A 21,397-nucleotide genomic window follows, 5' to 3' on the forward strand; every position below is an offset into this window, starting at 1 on the left:
GTCTGGGAGGGGATCCAGGCCAAAAGGCACAGACAGGTTCACCAGGAAGAAACACTTGGCGGGAACTTCACACCGTGGTCAGAAGCTTGAGGTAGTTGGGCATGCAGAAGCCAGCGGGCTTGTGTATGCTGCCTGCACGCCTTGCTCTCTCATGCTTTGGCTGAATATTTGCAGATGAAAAACGTGATCTCAGTGTCCTAAGCAACACCGCTGCAGCTGTGAATGAGCATGTTTGGGTGAGGTAATGAGAAAGTCCACGTGTAGGTGAGCACGTATGCATGTATTCATGCATGTGTGTGTGTGCATAACAAGCGTACGTAGCATGTGTACATTCCATGGAAACACACCCTTTCCTTGCTGTCAGATCAATAAGATTAGGCCAATGACGGTGAGGGAGAGGGACTTAAAACAGGCTAAAGGGCCTGATCCTCAGACAAAGACCAACACCATGCATTGTCTTTCACAATATCTGGCACAAAATGCATAGGAAAAGGGTGGACATACTCTACTCCAGGGTACTGTACATAAAGCAGTGGAAAACAAAACTAAACGGCTGTCACGTGTACTGACCCTCAGTGGACTCTGTGCCTAAAAAGAAATGACTCAGCCCTCATCTGTAGCAAATGCAGAAAACAAGTCAATGGGAGACCTGGGGTGCAGACAGCTGCTGAATCAATTGTGGAAGAGGCAGTTGAGTTATGTATGGATTTTGGCCAGAGTGATCGGTTCCCTTTTAGGGAAAAAAAGGAAACGAACGGCTGATAATAAGAGAAATAGGCCTGGGAACAACAGGCGCTGGCTTAGGCTGCAGTCAGGGTGTCTTTGATTTGTTAATGGTTATGGTTGGGATGATGAGCTGCGGTTTTGGGCACAGATTTACTGAAAGGAGTGAAGGTTAGAGCTGGACATGCACGAATTGTCTAAGACTTTGTGTGTGTGTCTTGGCTTTTCCTGCTGGCCTAATGCTGTCTGGTTTGGTTAGCGGCTGACCGAGAGTAGTGAGTGGGTTGACAGCAATCCCAGTATCCTTTCAGGGAAGTTCTTTGTTTCAATTTCCACACAAGATTTTTGTTTCTTCTATGAAATCACTACCCACACCCTTATATTTATATGCACGCACACACTGGGAAACAAGCAGCTTGCAGGGTACAACAGGGGCCGCAGCTTCCGCAGACAGCACACAAACATACAACGCTGAGACGTCTCGTGCCCCTGCCAACCAGCGGCGGTCTGGCTCGGCCAGTAATAGCCCTGCCACAAAGAGGGCGAAGCCAAGCAGAACTAACAGTCCTTTCACAAGGGCAGAAAGGCAGGACAGAAGCGGCGTAGGTGAGCAAGTTGATTTGTGGGAACAAAGTCAATTTGTACCATAGCATCATAGCAGGCACTGCCTTCCCGTCTGATGAACTGTTTGCGAACTTCCACAAACCTATGAGGAACAAATTTTACTCTGATTCACTCCATTTTATCCCCATTATTAGTCTACGAGAGTAAGTAGGAAGAAAACCAAGTTGCTTGATTGTGCCTTTGGTTTTCAACTATCGCTACTTCTGATCACATTTGTATGAAGTGATGCAGTTGTATGAATTACCTAACCCATTACAGAGAATGCTGTTGCTTGTTCCTGTCAGCAAGCAACAGCAGGGGAATTCCTCCAAAATAGCAGTTAGGGGCCTTATCATGAATGAAAAATGTAAACCATCCTAGAGTGTAAAATTACCAAACACCACCCTACCAAGACCCCGGGGCTTGTACTTGACACAAATACCTCAACAAAATGGTTGGCCTCAGTTGTGATTTCCTATCTTCCTGTGTCTGCCTTCCCCCTCCCTCTCCTACACTTATCACATCCTCTTTACTCCCTGACATGTGGGTAATACGTCTGGCTCACCATGTTGCTTCTGACCAAATGCTTGCAGCCGTATTACATCAGCAGAGTACAAGATCCCACGAAACATACAAGAGACAACATTAGGTGATCGTACGCCAACAGCAGCAGACACTGACATTGAGTTTTAACAGATCGCAGCAGAGGGATGAACTGACAAGACCACTGAGTGAGTCAGTATGAAAGTGAGAGAAAGCCAGGGCCAAACCACTTCCATGTGTGAGTTTACAGGTCCCAAGAAGAATCTATGTTCTGACTGGGTTTCTTGAAGTGGTGTGAATAAAAGGTCTGCTTTAATGTTCCACTGTATGTGAAGACAAATGCGATCAGTGGAGCTCTCATGCCATGGGAGCAAGTTTACAGGATACATTTGCTGTCACTAGCAGGGCATGCTAACACAGATCTTAATAACCGCTTGTATCTAAAGAAAACTAGGGGTTGATGGATGTTGGACTCACTATGGAGTCCAACAGAACGGAACGAATAAGATCCTAACCACAGAGTCCCAGTCTGGTCACAGAGGAAACTCCTGCTGATGACAGACAAAAGAAAATCTCTGCCGAGACATCTAGACAAACAAGATAATTATCACTCACAGACACATGCGCAAACACAGATGCAGACACACAGGCTCAGATACTCACATATGCAGGCTCGTTGCACACATGTGATGATATATCAACACTCACAAGCATGTGCATGTTTGCATCTTTCCACATGCACATGCATACTTAAAGACATAACAGACACACACATACACACATCCTGGCCTCTTACTTAATGAGGGGCCATCAGAGGGGTGGGTGTGTGTTGCGGTGAGAACTCATAAGCTGCTGAAAAATGTTGTTTACAGTTTTCACTGGTGTGAGTTTAAACTGTCATCCATTGGGCTCGGGCTTTGAGATGAGGGAGTTACAAAACAGAGAAGACTAGCAGTATATCTTTCATTGTAACACTAGACTTTAATGATGATACGTCAAAACTACGTTTGTTGAACACACTTCCTGTGGGATTTACTCAGTAAATAGCTCAACATAAACATCCACAGAACTGTACTGTAAATGTTCAGTAATAACCTTTGTGTTATTTGAAAATTAAATAATCTTAAACACACTGCACATTGCCACAGTATTCCAAATCTTAAATGCCGTTTTTCACTTGAAGTGTCAGACAAGTGTAAAGATATAGAGAACCTTGAGTATCAAAAGGAGAACAAACATGTGGAATAAAAACACAACCCGTCACAGTCACATGCTTTGGACTTAATCTGTTCACTACAGCACCAAACCATTTTCTCCAGGTTTCAGTTAAGTTTTCTGGCTGTGAAATGCATGTTGAGTAGGATGAGATTCACCTAACATACACAGAGGTTCAGTGAGTTCACTCAGTGGCACCCCTGTACAATTTTGCAAATGTCACTCAGGAGGCAGCCACCACTTAGCGCCTGTCTATCTCCCAGACACCTCACAATCCAAATGGGGAAACTAAACCCACCAGGGACACAAGACAATAAAGACTGCTAAGAGTGGAGGTAATCACACATTCTTGTATTCTCTTTTTTACCTCCCACACAAGGCGAGCATTCATCTTGCACTCTATGCATTTACACCTTAGGACTGTGTACTGTGCCTGAGGATCTCCAACACTCCATATTTCCATCAACAGTCTGGTCAACCCCATGTCTTGTAATGGAGACTTTTTTCTGTTTTTGCTTCTCTGTCAGTCAGATCCACACCTTCTCTTTTTCACTCTCAACATCTTCCCTTCTTGTTTTCTTCCACATGACATCAATCTTGCTCCCCAGATCTCTTTCTCTCCCTCCTTCTCCTACTTTATGTTTCCTGTACTCTGCATGAGTGCATTCATATGTGAAGAGCTGCACATTATGCCATCTGTCCGTCACATTTTTGCAAGTACTGCTCAACTTAGACGGTAAGTGACTCCATGCAAATGTTCAGGTAGAAAGTTGCAAGAGATTAATTATAAAATCCAATTGTGAGGACATGAACTTTAAAAGGGTCTCTACACTTAAAATTAAAAGGTGATAAATATCGAGTGGCAAAGCTTTCATCAGTCAGGGACAATATGCTTCCCCTTGCACATAATGAGCTGGGACATCAGGAATGCTGTTTGTGAAGAGAAGGGCAGAACCTTTTGAAGAATCCCCATATTGTAATGCAAAATTACATGAATTGAGTAAAGCTACTGGTTGGCTGCTGTTGGGGTTGTCAGTTCCAGTTGCAGGTCATTTGAAGGTTACCTGCGGCTTCCTGGCACTGGCTGCGGTTGATGTAGGCGAAGTGGTGGTGGCAGCTCTGAGACTCACACACACAGCCCTCAGTGGTCAGGTTACACCCGGAGAACATGCAGGCCGGGTTGGATGGCCCCACATACTTCTCTCTGTGTCTTTCCCGGTGCTCGTGCCGCCGACCCTCTGAAAACCAACCGTGAACACACACACACACACACACATACACATACACATACACATACACATACACATAAACCACAGTCATCAATGAGTCACAGACAATGGCACCACTCAAGAGTGGTGGGGAACCACAAGACAAATCTTAGCATGTGTGTCATCACTATGATATGTAAGTAGCATTAGTCACCTCAGAGCCACATCTGTTATGGATTAGCTCTTCTCAATGGACAGCATTATTCCCCCCTAACTCATTCTGTGTGCATGCATCTGTTTTCAACGTATGGATGGAAGGTGAGGGCTCACCTGAATTGCTGGCCTTCATGCAGGTTTCTTGGTCTGGGTACGTGAATGAGCCCAAGCAGGAGTGTCGGGCATCACACACACACTGACCGCCTGCTCTGTCACAGCCTGTCATCAGCGGACAGTGCTCGTCCTCCAGGCCAGCTTCTGGATGGTCAGGAAGCACTGTGGTGGACAGGAATGAGTACAGAGGACATTAGAGACAGAGTGTGAACTTCTCACTTGGACTGGTTGCTCGCACTATCTATTTTTACTTTGGGAGAAGAGATCAACATTGGCAAGGGCCACAGGTAAAAGTAATAACAAGGCAAAATGTGCCAGAAACCAAGATTTATTTCTCAGGAGTGCTGAAAGGCCAGTCAGCTTACAGCCTGTTGCCTGTGTTGCAACACATCGCCCTGCCACAACCGTTACTGAAGTGACCAGTGTATTTCTGGGCTACCATCCCTCCTCCCTCCTCATCGTGCCACACTACTTCAGCCATTAAGCCCATTTGTTTGCTTTTGTTCCACAGCATGGGGCCCTCCCAGGGTTTGCATCTCTGCTGGCTGCTGGAACGCCTCTTCTGTACTAAGGCCACTTGCACCATACCCATTACGCCTACTGAGCCTTACCCCCTGAGATGGCACCTCGAGGCACTTCATCCCACTTGGACAAAACTTTATGACAGGAAGCAGAGTAGGAGGGAGTGATGTGTCCGGTAAGTGCCATGTGAGCGGAATAACAACCAAAACCCTAGGATTAAAGGGCCCCCTCTTACACATCGACCACAGTGTTCCTTTCACATGCATGCATGAATAAACACACGTACATATACCAAATTAACCTTCTTCATAGTTGTCCAAGATCAGTAAAAATGGCAGCAGAGTAAACAGGATGAGACAAACTGTAACACCGAGTAACCCCTTTCCAAAGCATTTGGCTCCCAGGCCTCAATCAACAGTGTGGAAGCGTGATTGGAGCTTATCATAATACTCTGGCTTTCTTCTCCAAACAGCTACGAACAATGCACCAGAGCAAAAGGTGAAAAGGCTGTCAAACATAAACATGAGCACTTCATAGTGTATTTACCTGACTACTGTAGCAATCATACAGTACCTGAAATGAAGCCTTACATAAGTTATGTGAGATATGAGAGATATGAGGATACTTTTCTATCCCAGTTAGGGATCAGAGAAACAATAATGTGATGACCGATAGTGACTGGAAAAAATGGACTGCCATGGCTTTGCTTTTAAAATTCTGCAAGACATAATAAAACACATATGTTGATTTTGATATTAATTCGAAACAGATATTCCACTAGGGGAGAAGGCCAGTCTTTTACTGTAATAAATTTTTACTGTTGAAGTGAATCAATGTTACTTCGATGGTAAGAATCCTTGGAAACACTTTCCCCAGAATTAGGCTTGGTTGTGTTGATGACTCCCGGGTGAAGGTGGATGCTCACAAGCACTTTGGCAAACAGCAGAGGTGAAGGCAATATTACCTTTAACCTGAGCCAGCCTGTGCTGTTAATAGCTCTCCCAGACAGCCAGTGAGACTGGCAAAGCACAAGCAGCCTTTTCAATAAACCAAACCAAAACTTTCCCTGTGATTTCCTCTCACCTTAAAATGATCCTCACCTCTACATTTTTTCCATCCCGAGGCTTTCCTGTGCCTGGGAGGGTATTTTCATTTGAGATGGTAGCGGCAGGGGTGCCTGTCTGTGTGGGGTGCTAAATCTGGCGTGTAGAAAAGGAAGTAGGAGTCAAAACAATTAATGAAAGTCTGGACACTGAAGACGTTGTCTCTTAGACTAATTAGCTTGACACCAGTCAGCCCAGTTTGTTCTAAGCTGGTCTGCTTCAGCCTAGTTCCCTTTAGCTTGACCCTGGTTTAGTCTGGCCTTGTTATCTATTATCTGGCCTGGCATGACTCTTGCCTGGGTCTATGGCTTCATCCCAGAGGGATTCCTCTCTTAGCCACTCAGACTGCTTGTCTTGGCAGAGTCGGGATGGGACAGCTGACCTCTAGAGGCCCTCTGGCTGATAGCGAGCTAAAAAGGAAGTCTTTGAAACATTAGATAATACCAGAGGAAGGGAGAAGTAGAAGGCATGTGAAGAAGTGCAGTGGACATAAAGTCCCTGTAAGACAGACATTCTGTTACGAGCTATGTTAAGTGCCTCTGGAGCTTGGGGAAACTTGCCGTGGGAGGACAGACATAAGAGTACGATGAGAACATCAAAACAAATCATTTAGCTTCTGAGACTGAATGATTTCACCTGACTGACTGACAGACTGATCACTGAAGCAGATATGATACGTTGAAAGGCCCAGATGACTTTTCTTTAGAGCAGGTGGCTGAATACTCAGGAGACGAGACTCAACATGCAAACTGAGGCTGCAACATTTCATTCACTTTTTTACATATCTTTGTAATTTTCAGTGTTTTAATGCAAAACTCTTCTCTTTTGGCAAGCTGCAATCTTTTTGTGGGGCTTAGGCAATTATTTCTGGTTATTATACCTTCAAAAGTAGTCAGATCTACAGGCAGCAAAGCTTGGAATTAAACACTTCCCCAATTAAATACAAGGTTAACAATTAATTTCCAGCATATTCCAGCTTCTCCATGACCGCAGGAGTATTTATAATTAATGGGTATTGCTTTCAAACCTGTCAAGACGATGAACAATAACAGATTAAAAACTGACTTCCATTACCAAGGTACTGTATCCTTCTCATGTAATATTCAACATGTCACCTGTGTTTTAAGGTTGTTGCTTATTCCACTCTAACAAATTTTGACCACCCAGAACACCAAAACTGTGAGGAGAAAGGCAGGGGATCAGAAAGCGGAAACATTTACCCCCTACTCCTGATTGCAAGTCTAATCACTTTAAGACCCTTGTAGCTTGAGGAGGGAAATCTGGGATCAGCCTCCAGCAGCCTGCCTACTGTGGCCCCTGAAAACACACCGGGAGGTGTTGATTTACCCCCACCTAGACCCTCTGGGATATTGAGGCTATGTGTGTATATATGTGTGTGATTTAGGGGTCAGCAGCATACACCAAGGCCCCTGGAGCCACAAGACCAGAGGCATGATTCAATCAGAGGAGCCATTAGGTCTCCCCCTCGTTCCAAAGCTGTTAATTTGCAGAGGAGATGTCCTCCAGACGCCAGCCTAACCTGTACATGAGGCACAATCAGCAGTAGCGTCTCCTGGGATGGCCTGGGGCTATGGAGACCCCTGGAAACCCTTGTGGAGCCCTGGCTTGGACCACCCCACAGAGGGATGATGGGAGGGCAGGGTCAGGGGGATCCAGACACCCACTGAGAGCTGCTTACTCTCTCCTACATTGCTGTCAGTCCTCTTCAATCATCCTGAAACAGGCTGGACAGAGTGCAGGTGGAGGGGCTGGGGGATTATTTGTTCCTCAGGGGAAGGCCATTGCTACTTACCTCATTCACTGCGTGAGGGACCTGACACCCTACACATTTCTTTGAAGTTCAGAAAGTTGCTCAAATTGTGCATAAAATGAGCACATCCACAGTATAATAGCACAGCTCTGCTTGGCAGGGAAACGGCATAGCAGTGTGGATCCACAGGATTGCAAATGAAAATCTGCTGGGGACTTTTGCAATCATGCAGTAAAACCATTACAGCTCAAACAATAGACAAGAAAAGGCAATTTATTAACTAAATTACAGTGTATTCCAAGTTTAAAAACACAATCATCATTGTTGGGAAATCTGCAATCTTGCCCTCGCACGCATGCAAACTGTCATTTTTGCTCCCATCTCAATTCACTGCCTTTTTACAAATGTCTTTTTGAGTTGTGAAGAACAGGACCTACTAGAGCTGGAGTGTAACCTGGTGCCAAATAACTGCTGCCAAACTTATTGTCATGCTCCAGAGCTGAGAGTGAATGAAGCTTTGAGGAGAAGAAAGAGCAGTTGAACATGACTCCTCTGCTGGCAGTCAAGAGCCCCTCGGACCCGGGGAGCTGTTCCAGGCAGCCAGAGACAAGGTAAACACTGACACAGTCACTGCAGTCAGGACTCAACTGACATTTGAATAGTGATGCCCTCAAGCCACTTAATGGGAATGGGATGGTTCTCTATCAGCAGAATGGACACCTACTGTTCTTTTATTAGAGCTCAAAAGCACTATTTTCTCTCTCAGTACTGCCACAAATTCTGTTATTTAGCCTACTAAAATCATTTGATGATGATTTTAATAACACTACTACCCACCTTTACATACTCCAATTTCAGGGATAGTGGCAACTCCTGTTTGGTTGATAGAGGCGCAGGTCAGACCCAGGGCGCAGTAGCCGTGCGCCCAGTCCTTGCCGCCGCAGGGCTCCCACTCCAGCCGGGCACACTGGTCACAGCATCCGCACGGATCCCTGGCCAAGGTCCGGCCACCCTCGCAGCCGTGCGGCGCTTTGACTGGACAAGTCCGTAGATTGCACGGCGTGCATTCATGAGCCGAGAGCGCGCGCACCAGAAAAAGGACACTCAATAACACAACGGAGCACTTGCTGAACATGTTTCAAAAGCCTTCTGTAAGTTTTCCAGAGAAACGGTCCGCTTCTGTCAAATGATAAGCCACATGAACTCACCGCGATGCCCACTGTATCTCCAAAGTTACGAAGTCTTCTTTAAAGTTTTGTGATGAGTCTTCCCCCCCCAGGCACTGCTGTTTTATTACACAGCGGACTCAGGTCACTTCAAAAGCAAAAACACCACGAGACTCAAGTGTGCGGATGCGTTTTCAGTGGCAGCAATATCCAAAGGTCCAATATAAGCAGGTAGACGCACGACCCAGGCGTCTCATCTGATCAAATACAAGTAGAAATCCTACACGGAGGCTGTGGACGTCCACTGAGATCTGCTGCGGCAGACAGCGACACACGGGAACGCAATCTGAGACCTAAATTGACATACAGGCATATAGAAATTAGCGGTGCACCCCTCCCACTGACTGACACAGGCACGGACCAGTCACAGGGAGCGAAAGGAGGGAGGATTTGAACTGATTTATCCCCACAATTCGTCTCTGTGTTGCGCAATGATGCAACTTTGAATGTCTTGAATGCAAGTTGCTTTTTCCGCTTCATATTCCGTAAATCTGCAGTTCGGTGCCATTTAAAACATAGCAGTTTGCTATTATTTTCCATTAAATAAATGGATAAAATCCGCTGCAGACTACTTTACTGTAGCAGAAGCATGAATACTCAATCTGAAATCCTTTTCGTCTTACTGTCAAATACGTTATGAGGCTAAATCATATAAACAAACCAATAAAGATGTCTGAACTTACCCAATAAATGTATATAAAACAATGACAATAAAATCCAAGCTAACTGTACTTCAATATAAATATATTTTACGTCACAAAGTGCAGTTACAGTCAGGCTTTTGTCACCAACCTCTTAATTGTTCTTTATCTTTGTTCAACATTACAGCCATAAGTATGTCAAAGCCTTATAATCAAACGTATCAGACATTATCAGGGCCATATCATTCCACAGTTCTACCTTTTGCGTGTGGATGAGTGTGTGCTTACTTGTGTTTGTAGGTGTCCGATTGTGTGTGCAGGTGGCTTTGGCAAGATAAAAGGTCATCTGATGTTTGTTGAGCTGTGTTTGTGTACTTGGTGTGTGTGCCTGTGGGCAGTGGGCACAGCTGGAGGCTGCATGTGACAGTGCCACAGACACTGGAGACCTAAAGCAATTCTGTCAATTGAGAACAAAACTATATAAATAAAACACTGTGTGCACCCTTGTTTCTGCTGCACAAATGAGCAAGAGAGTTTTTTTTCCCAGGGTGACAGATCATTTAGTCCTCTGAACCAGTCAAGTGTTATAGTAGCATTGAGCTCTGCTTTATGTCACGTGAAGCTGATGCCTAATCTGAGCAACTAATAATAATGACTGGAAAGTTATAAATACAGAAATATCACATATCAAAAGTATGAGGATGGTCCAATATTGGGGATTTTTTTTTATTATTATGGTGATTGGAAACATTTCCTCTTCAAACACCAATCAGATGTCATCCGGGATGATTTTATCCACAATGTCAACACACAACAGCACCTCGTTCATTTGCAACATCTGCCTGGAGCCACCCGCTCCAACACAAACACAACATCCAGGAAACCAGCCCCGCAGCACGCATAATCAGCCCTTGCAACACAACTCAGCTCTTGTCCTCTGGCTCTCCCTTCACCCTCCCTCACTCCATCCCTCCTTAAAGCTCTTGTCAAATAGGCCGACTCGCTGACCGCTGGCCGGACCCACTGCTGGTTGACGACAGATCAGACCAGGACCTTGGAGAGCCTCGGTTTCCATTGACTTGCAGAGATTGCGACCCAGCGGCACTGACCTATTTACCTAGGCGATGGGCTTTCAAATGGGGCCAGCTGGCTACTCTCAGAGGCCCCTGGTCCTGCTATATGGACCAGAGGTTTGTTTTTGGCTAACCGAAAGATCACAGCACCTTCTAGTTTTCTCTCTATCATGCTAGTAATTTGATGTATAAACACTCTAGGGCATTTTTCTCTCAGAAAGGCAATAATCAATGATACAATAACACTTTGACAGAACCATATGCCCTGTGTCAAATGTTGCATGATGTGGCATTTGGAAAACTTCCTCATTGTTAAGTTGGCATCAAACACCACAGTCTGTTGACAATCAATCATGTTGGCTTTGACTTTAATTTCAAATAAGTGCCAAATTAGATCCAGACAAAGCTAATTAGATTTCTGAGTGCCATATTCTCTAAAACCAGAGCACAATCTACTGCACCATGTGTCTGGGTGCTGGTGCTTTGCCTTTGCATGTGAGTCTCTCAATGGAGCAAACACGGGGAAAAGGTGGGGCAGGGAAGGGCATTTTGCCAGGCTTGAATAACTGTAGTGTGTGTGTACTAATGATGTTCTGAGTCACAGAACTCTGGGAAAATACAGCAGTAGCCTAAGGGTGCCAGTTTCCCTCTCCCCTATACTGAGGTCCCTGGTGTGATGAATGTGATCCAAAGCCTTGTGGAGACAGCTTCAGTTGGTCCAGATTACCGGCCCCATAAGATGGAGGAGGTCACAGTGTGGGCTCTGTGCCAGCGATTGGATGACCTCTCTCTCTGTCACCCACTCCTGTTGCTTCTTGTCTCTCTGCTGCACAGACAGCTGATTTACACCCTACTAGTGTGGAGGCGTCAGAGCTGGTGGTGAGGAGGTGTTTCTGGGATGTAGATGGTTTGGAGGTGAACGAACTGGCAGCAGCAGCAGCACATGGATGATGGTGACATGGGTGTGCTACAGAGTGTTGAACGCATGTTGAGTGGACAGCGTGCGGCACACCTGATTACAAGTCCCCAGGATGTGCTCCAGGAGTTTTCCCCAAGGATCGGTGTACAGGCCGGTTATCGCCCTTGCTTTGCTTATCTCTGAGCGCCGGTGTCGGGCTGAGCCACACTTTGCAGATCCAGGGCAAGGGGGGGGGGGTGATAGTAAGGAGTGAGGGGTGCAAGGGCATAATGGCAATGAATACTGACAGTTGAAAGAGTTACAAAGCCATTCAGAGATCTACTAAATAGCGGATATATGGAACATTTAGTGTGGAGGCTAAGCAACACATACACTAATGAATGACTTGTTTTTGAAACCCAGAACAGATGAGGTCATCTGTTTTTTATACAAACTGCCAATAAGTGAAAAAATCAAGACAAAGAGGTGTGAACAAACAAAAAAACTTGAACTGGAAAGATTAACAGAGGCAACACAATGATTTTATTTTTAAACAGACAGATGTACAGCATATTGAGGTAATAATTGACAGAGATGGTTACTTCTCTTTTCCATTACTGCCATCCAGAGGGACTCACATGTGCTTTTGTTTCTCACTTTGCACTCTTCATTTGTTTGGACCTTGGTAGAAACAGCTTGGAAACAATCAGAGGAGTCCAACAGAAAGAGTAAGTCATCTTGCAGCAGATAAGAGCTCATTCTCGGGTCTAGTTTACAAAAACACTACACGAGATGATTTCTTTATTTTATCCTCCTCTCTTTCTATGACCGCTCTTTTCTTCCTGTCCTTGTCTGTGCTCTCCCTGTCTTTGTTTTCTCTTTCTCTCTGTGAGGTCTGGTCCAGTTGCTGTTTTCCTTGCGGGGACTATAATAATGTGTTTTGACACCGTCAGGTCTCCTGCAGTCTTCTTTCTGTCTCGCACAATCCCCAAAGTCATCACAGCAGCAGAGTGGCAACACAGTGATACAGACCTACAAAAAAGGTTAAAGGGTTCAACCAGGCCTGAGGGTGAGGTATGCCACTCTGGCTTTGTAGTCAGTGAATTGGATGTTTTCTGCGAAGTAACGGGGTGAGGACGTAAATCTAAGCAGATGCCTGGTCATCTAGTGAGTGGTACATCATAAATATTCACACGTAAATCACTGCTTTGTGAAGTAGTATGAATGTCTTCTAACTTGTTTTGATGAGGAGGGCAAGACAGACACGATTTGATTGGACAAGGGTTGCATGATCAGCCCTTGCTTTACCTGTCACAAATACTTGGGGTTGATCAACTTTTTTGATGTGGCTCCCTGTGTATGCAATGATGGTCAGACAGTCTGTTGGTTGGTCCACCACTTTGGTCCAGACTGAAATATGGAATGGTTCCCAGGCAATGAATCCTATGATTTTGTTATTCCCCTGACTTTTCCTCTAGTGCCACCATGAGGTTGACATTTGTGGGTTTTGAGTGAAATGTCTCAACAACCATTGGATGGAATTGAATTGAATGTCATGAAATTTGGGACTCACATTCATGCCCCTTTCTAAGTAATTAATTTCTTGTAAGCCTCAAGCTGTTCTTTGTGTTTAGGGCCAAGAGCAAATATGCATGTTAACATGTTAAATTGAGATAGTAAATATTATAAACATTACACTTGTTGAACATTAGCATTGTCATTGAGAGCAATGACATACTGACATTAGCGTTTAGCTCAAAACACTGCTGTGCCTATGTGCAGCCTTACAGAACTGTTAGTCTTGGTCTTAGGAGCACATGTCAGCCATGGATAAAGTAACAAAATCTAAACCAGCTGTAGTGCTAATAGAATAATTCTAAACTTTATACTGTACACATTGTTGACTTATAGCATTTTCTGTCACCATTTGTATCAACACTTTCTCAAAGAGCTTTAATGACACACAAGGTTTCTGGGATCAACTGGAACCCTGAGTCATTATGACTCAGCCCCAGACCCTTCCTACACTCATGGCTGAAATCCTCTGGCTGCAAACTATGCCAACCCTGGGCCTCTCACTCTCTCTCCATCTCTCCTACTGGGAGATCCTGTGACCTTGAGTGGGGAATGGCCACCAGCTTGTTTGACAATTATAAGTGGCATACTTGCTCACCCCTGTCGTGCTACAGCGGAACGTTAAGTGGACCTCTCAGAAGTTTTAATCTGCAAATCTATGTGATGATGGTGAATTCCTTAGTGGATTGGAACCATAAAGAACCCTTGTGTCCCATTCCCACAACACCTGCCTGGTGTAATCTTCCCTTTCATACATGGGATCATTGAGACTATTGAACTGGAGAGCCTCAGAGAGTCTACGATTACAATAAATGAGTAGAGGGCGAGGCTGCAACCCAGATTTTCTGCTTAGTCATAAAGTACTTTGAGTGGGTGTAGCTGGATGTATTTGTCATATAGATGATATAAAACTGTCATCATCATTGCAAAACAACTTTCTAGAGTTTCTAGAGTGAAAGGAACTAATCACTTTAGAATTACTGTAAAACATCACTAGTTTTTTTTTCTTTGTGGCAGCACATCAAGCTGTAAACACAACACTGAGACATTTCATCTCCTGAAGTTGTCATGGCTAACTTGTTGGAAAACAGTTGCTTATTTACACACCCAGTAGACACACATTCATATTTGTGTTTATTTGGAGTTGTGTCTCTGGTCACCAAAAGTCTTTTCTCACCTTTTAGCTCTGTTTTGGTCTCCACCAACTAGCAGCTAAATGTTCCATTATGTTCACCAGCTTAAGTCTCCAACTTTGTCAGTATGATGTTTTGTGCTTGCATAATGTGGGTTTATCAGAGTACTAACATCTGCCTGCTAGGTCACAAAACAAGACTGACAAGAGCAATGAGAACCAAAAGTAAAATTGTGGACCAGAAAATCAATACAACAAGCTGAAAGATGTTAAAATGTTCAGTAGATTCTCTGTGGGTTTGTCATTACAACACTTTTTTTTTTTTTTTAAATGATTGCAGTTTTAAAATCCATTATCTTCAGGACATTTTTGCCTCCATTTTCTAATCTGTAATATATTATATAACAAATCATCAGTGGGAGTCATTAATTTGACTCCCACTGATGATTTGATAGTGGGTTCACTTCGTGTGTCACTGATGTTTCCCAACCATCTGAACTATTTGTGGTTGCTTTCTTCCTTGTTGGAGATGGATTCACTCCTTAGATGGGGTCATTCTGTTACACCAGAACTTCTTCTTTGGCAGCAGTGGAGCAACTAGAAGGAAAAAGAGGGGAGTAGATTGAAAATAAAACAGTGGGTCCTCTTTTTCTGTGCTTTTTCTTGTCACAATCATTTTGTACTCTATTTTATGTTTAATGATTTGGATCAGTCTCAGAAAGAACACATTTTACTTTGAGCAGCAGCATTCAAAGTTGTTTCCATGGTTGTATCTCAGATTTTACATTACAATTCCCAGTTTTATTAACATGCTCTCAGTTATCAAATGTTTTATATGCAAAAGCTCTCCAATTCTCACAACTTATTGGACCTAGTGAGAATTATAAACCCTCAAGCAAATGAAAAAAAAAGTAATCTACACCATCTCATCAAATATTAACTCATTATCTTAAAAATTCAGCAGTGTCCATGTACTGAAAATCAGTCAAGCTCATGAGGCTTGTTATGAATTAATAAAATATAATGAACTCTGTCTCTTGCGGCCCATCCTCTTAATTAAATCATATCAAATCCTGCTCCATGCTTCATGCACAAACATACACCTGTGACTATACATAGATGGTTCTAGCGGTTTCTGTGGGCTTTGGGGGAAGGATCCTCAGGTAAAGGTGCTAGATTTACAGGCAGACCTCCAGCTGGCACAGGAATGTCACAACCTGTGTTTCAGCTGTAAATTCTGACATAATTACAGTGCCACTAACTCAAACATTGAGGTGAAACAACCACCTTGTGAGGGGAAAATGATCACTGCTTAATGTTATGTCTGGGACGCAGATTTACTCCTGTCTTTGTGGGGGGAAGGACAGGCGGCAGGAGCAAGAATGTGAGAAATGTTCAAGTTCTTTGACCTTTATGAAGGTGAAGCAACGAGTTGACATCATTACCATAGCCGGCATGTGTGTGCTTGTAGTCACATGGGCCAAAGGAAAGTAGATACAGGTCAAATGAGGGGGAGAGTGTAAGCTATGTGCTGTGCAAATACTTCTGTGAATCCATAAACTTTACGTTTACTTGACGTGTAAAACACAAGTCAGAAATGCAAATTTTTCTAAACTGTCACTTTTTGACAAGAGTGACAGTAGAAAGGATGATTAGTGGTAATAGATGTATTCAATGTCCATAAAAATTCTTCCACTAAACAGGTTAGGGCAACTAAACTGTGGTGGCCTAGGGTTTTAAAGGAATAATTCGACATTTTGGGAAATACGCTTATTTGCTTTCTTGCTGAGAGTTAGATGAGATGATTGATACCACCACCACTGTCAATATGAAGCTTGAGCCAGCAGATGGTTAGCTTAGCTTAGCATTAAGACTGGAAACAAGGGGAAACAGCTAGCCCGGCTCTGTGCAAATGTTAAAACATCCGCCTACCAGCATCCTCTAAAGCTCACTAATTGACCTCCTGGATTGGATTTGTTTTTTATGGATCAAAGAAACAACATATAACATGTTAATTAGTGAGCTTTAGCTGTCATTACCATGTAATAGCAACATCCTTGGTTTGAGCCCAGTTGGGCACCTTTGTTTTATATCTTTCCTGATCTCTCCCCTCATCTTGTGTAAACTCTCTAATAAAAGCACAAAACACCCCTAGAATTTCTTAAAGTCCCCCTCCACTCAAAAATGTGTTTTGGTTATTGTTTCTTCAGTTGGATGTTTAATCTTCACTGTGCAGAATGATGTAGGTGCAACTGTGGTCCAATATGCAATCTACACAAATGTGAAGTGGAAACTTGAAGCCTCAAGTGCACATATAATGATAATGGACTTTACAGTGAAGTGGGAGAAATCTTGTGTCCAGTAGTTAAACTTTTGAAATCAACAGATTCTGGCTTTATCTATGAGGGAGAAGGAGGAGATGTAATTTTAAGAATTGAATGAACTTTTTTGTGGAAAAAACATATCAGACTTGTTATTATTCTAACTGTATGCACGTGTAATTATTCTAAACTATACTAAATTAAACAAACCTCATCATCATCATCACCAATTTGAATTTGAGTGAGAAATGGTCTGAGAGGACGTTGATATGAGTAATGGTGAGAAAACAGTTAACCTTTACCTTTTTGTTTCTTATTGTAGTGCTGCCACTGTGTGGTGGAACACAGGCAGTGCAGGTAGCCAGAGACCTTCTCCTCATCCCATAGTGTTTAGGCTCAGTTTATCATACATAGCATAAGTCTGCCTGCGTGCCACTCAGATCATGTGAGAAGAAACATCTGAAGGCAGGAAGGCTTTATTCCTCCTGGGCTCAGGTTTTTACTGGCTTAGTCACACACTCTTCCTGTTTTTCTCTCACCACTAACCACCAACAAACAATACTAGGAAGGGGTCTCTGCTCTCTGTCTAGACGGTGGTCTGTCAGCTGTATCTGATCTGATTCGGTGTATAGCCCAAAAACAACCATGACAACTGACCTGTCTGGCTGAGGTCACTGAGAATAAAGAAGTGTGGATTGGTTTATAGTTGATGAACTCTGGTGCATCCTGCATTCCCAAACATTATCTAACCTGTTGAGGATCATGTGGATTTGTGTGCTGTCTTTTTGTAACAGGCGATCATTGTATTGCTTTAGCTCAGAGATGAAAACGATAAGCTAACAAAAGCCTTGCATAAAGCACATCACTGAAATGGTCACACATGTTTTAGATAATGTTATACTTAGAAGAAAATAGCCAATTTAGACTCATTTCATCTTACTGCATGCTGCATGCAATGGCGTGTTTTTTTTCAATAGAGGGCAGAGTGACACAACTATCCAATCTCCAGGGTTTCTTTTAGGTCACGGTCAACTGCAAAGAAGTGAATAACAATTTAATTTAATGTCACAGTGAAATAATTATTGATTGGCCAATAAAACAAAAACAGAATCACTTCACAGAGAAAGTGTTACAACTTTCACAATTACCGAATAGCTTACAGTGATCCCACAGTGTGACAGAGTAATGGTTTTCATACTGGTGTGAAGGCTCAGAGGGGTGTATAAAAATCAACTATCATGTGCCTCATTATTTAGAAAATCGATGTTAAAAAAAAAAAGTCAATAAAATAAAATCCCACCACAATTTTTCCTCCACCCACCACTTTCTTCCAAACTATCATATCTACTTCATTGGTGTACTTTGGGACAGATTCAGTAACACTTGTTGTTTCTTACAGTATATATATAGTGTAAGGAGACAAGACTCTGTCATGCTTATGGGAATTCATTGCACCTTGACTTTTGTCCCCACATTATTATTATTCTGAGTATGACTCAGCAGAAAAAGGAAGAAGCACTGAAATAGAACACACATTTGCAAATGTCACTGCTGAAGCCTTGAGGTGTGTTACTCTTTCAAAACAATGACTTGATTTAGTGTTTGGCTTGACATATAGTAGCAACACTTCACTCTCTTTGAACCTTCAAGAATCCTCTGACTAATTTCTGTTATGTGTATTCTAATTGTATGTGTGTGTGTGCGTGTGTGTGTGTGTGAGAGAGAAAGAGAAAGAGTGGGAGAGCCAGAGTCAAAGAAGGTATAGGGGCAGACTTTCTGGAGCCGGCTCCCACATGCCCTATGACTACCTGTCGCTGGTCAGACCAACCTCGTCTCCATGAGCAGACGATGTGATAAGAGTGGCAAAGAGAAAGGAAGACAGAGCAGGAGAGAGGGAGATGAGTGAAAAGCAAGAATTGACGAGGGAGGGGAAAAAAAGATGATAGGTGAGACATGCAAGAGGGTGCAAAAGTGTGAGCAAGTGGAAGAGAGTGAAAGAAGGAGACAAAGGAGTAAGGGATCAGCAAAAGGGAGAGATGGCAGAAAGAGACAGAGAAAAAGAGAGGGGTGGGGGGGTGGGGGGGAGCAGAAAGTCTTGCCCTGAGGCATCGTTTCTCTGTCTGCGCTCGGTGCAGCGAGGCCAACAACAGTGTCATACACAGCTGAAGACATTCACTGGCGGCCAAGAAGCACATCTGGATTTCTCATAATGAAATGCAGTAGGCTGCAAAGTTTTCCTGTGCAAAGCTACAGTAGAAAGAGCAGTCACTGTGAATGTCAGTTGTTAGTTTGTTTTTTTTTTCTCCAAATCTTGGCACAAGAGCTTTAACTTTATGCACATGTATATGCACAACTGAATACACGCAAGCGGGACATTGAGGCAGCATGTATTCGACACTGGCAGATGGATGCATTACCATCTAACTGTCAGCAAGTGAGAGCAGTGTGTCCTGCAACTGACTGCACCAGTGCCAGCCATAGGGTTGGGAATCTATCATTTCACGGTCTTAATGCGTATTTACTGCTTCCAAAATACACCAGATACACACACACACACTCACACATCTACACACAAAGTCACTGCCAAGCTGTCCAATCCTCTGCATGTGCAACATATCCTCCACTTTTCCCCTACTCTTTTCAACATCCTTGCACAATACAGAGGAGTTGCACTCAGGTTACACATTACAGGTTGGACCTCTCGATTGCTCCCCGGGGCTGTTGGGAAGAGAAGAGGTGGAGAAAAGAAAAAAAGAAAAAAAAAAGGAGATGATGGAAGGAAGGCCCACAATAACAGTCTGTTTCCTCGCATGTTGGAGCCTGCAGCCTAACCTACTGCACCTGTTGTGGAGCCTCAGACTAGCTGGAGAGCGATATGGGGGTGGGGTGGTGTGGAGAGGTTTGGGTGGTGATCTAGTGTGGCACCTGTATCATGGCCTAAAGCCAGCTGGGAAGAGGCCAGGCCTGGACACAACTCAGTGCACTTTGTCAATATCCATTCACACTGTCTGTGCACTTGACGACCCCTGTAGCCTCCTGCTAACCCCAACTGTGTGTGTGCATGCTGGTATATATGTGTGTGTGTTTGTGTGTGTGTGTGCGTGTGTGTGTTCCCCTTTACCCCCCACCTGCCCAGTCTCACTAGGTAATTGGGTAAGTGTATAATAAGGTTGGTCATGGGTATCTGCGACCAGGCAGGGGTAAATGTGACCCAGGCAGCAGCACCATTTGGCGAATAACTGAGGATCTGTTTATGATTTTGGGAGTGCTGTGGGGGAGGGAGGACGTGAGCTGCGGTAGCAATCACATTTAAGTTTGGTTCAAGCTGCAGGATTGTAATATGAATCATTCACATCCCTCCTTTTATTGGTTTATGTGTAATCACGCTTTGTTGGAGTATTTGTATTTAACAGCCTCAGCAGTATTTTATGCGTTATAGCTTGTTGTAATTGTTTTGAAAAATTTAAAGTGAGAGTGTCACTTTATGGGACATAAGGTTTGGTGAGTGACAGTACATAATACTTGTCTCTCTTCATAACTCGCCACAATTATCTGACAGCATTGTAGAGCCCCCTTGGCCAGAAATATGATCTTTTCAAGTTTCCATCGAGAACAGCCCGTCTTGCCAAATATTCCTCAGGGGACTGTCTTTTCTTATATTTGACTGGCTGTCTATGCCACAGTACACCACACTAGAACAGTGGTGCACTCTAGCCACCACTTCAGACAAGAAGATGAGCGATCTCCTTTTGGTTGCATTGCATTTTGTGGCCTTGATTACATGTTTTCAACACAGTCTTTAGTTATCTCCAGAGAAACACTCTCACATCAATCATATGAGATGGGGATTCAGAGAGACAGCTCTCTGTCTTGCCCTTTCTCTCTAACTCTCCTCTGATTGCCGCATTAGTGGAGTTGTGTGACCACATCATCAAGAGCAGTAAGCGTAGCGTAGAGCTTATTATCCCTCATTGCCTCCACTAGGAGCAGGAAATGAACTAAGCGGGGCTGGGGGCTGTTCCAGGGCATCCATTCTCCAAGGGGTTCGCACTACAGTGATTATGCGACTTTTTGTACCAACTAACCAAAACACAATTACCCAATTCCCTAAACGACATATTACACTTGTATAATAGGTTGCAGTTGGTTTTGCTATGCTGAGGTAAGTTAGAGGGGTACATTTGAAGGAGTGTCCATTTTAGAGTCCTTAAAAAAGGATTTCTGATATTTCAGAGAATGTGACATTATCATCTGGGCTGTCAGCAGTCGGACAGACACTGAAGTTGATTGACAGCCAACAGACAGACAGTTATTTGGTGAAATGTTGGGGCAGAAAATGCAGCACAAGCTGCTGCACAACCCTGCCACAACTCCACATATAAACATGTCTCCATGCTGCTTCCTCGGTCTGACAGGGCTGTCAGTGGGCATTACTGCTTACTACAAACTCCCCTCACTTTTCTCTCTATTTCTCCCATTCTGTGTTCTCTCAGCAGCACCAAAGTAACCTCCC

The 21,397-nt window shown here is 43.8% G+C and overlaps 1 protein-coding gene across 2 annotated transcripts in view; it reads right to left on the bottom strand.

The window, feature by feature from the left end:
• Positions 1 to 9,587, bottom strand: part of crim1 (cysteine rich transmembrane BMP regulator 1 (chordin-like)) — a 35,550-nt gene extending 25,963 nt beyond the window's left edge. Inside the window, exons 1-3 of one of the 2 annotated variants that reach the window (XM_042388691.1) lie at positions 8,856 to 9,587; positions 4,623 to 4,784; positions 4,149 to 4,322 (exon numbers count right to left, since the gene is read on the bottom strand). In XM_042388691.1, the coding sequence (XP_042244625.1) occupies positions 4,149 to 4,322; positions 4,623 to 4,784; positions 8,856 to 9,153 (634 nt within the window). In that variant the 5' untranslated portion in view covers positions 9,154 to 9,587. The remainder of the gene's footprint in view (positions 1 to 4,148; positions 4,323 to 4,622; positions 4,785 to 8,855) is intronic. The other variant, XM_042388690.1, reaches the window with a different exon arrangement.
• Positions 9,588 to 21,397: the final 11,810 nt, after the last annotated feature.

This window comes from Thunnus maccoyii, chromosome 16 (genome assembly GCF_910596095.1).
Source record: "Thunnus maccoyii chromosome 16, fThuMac1.1, whole genome shotgun sequence".
Taxonomy (NCBI): Eukaryota; Metazoa; Chordata; class Actinopteri; order Scombriformes; family Scombridae; genus Thunnus; species Thunnus maccoyii.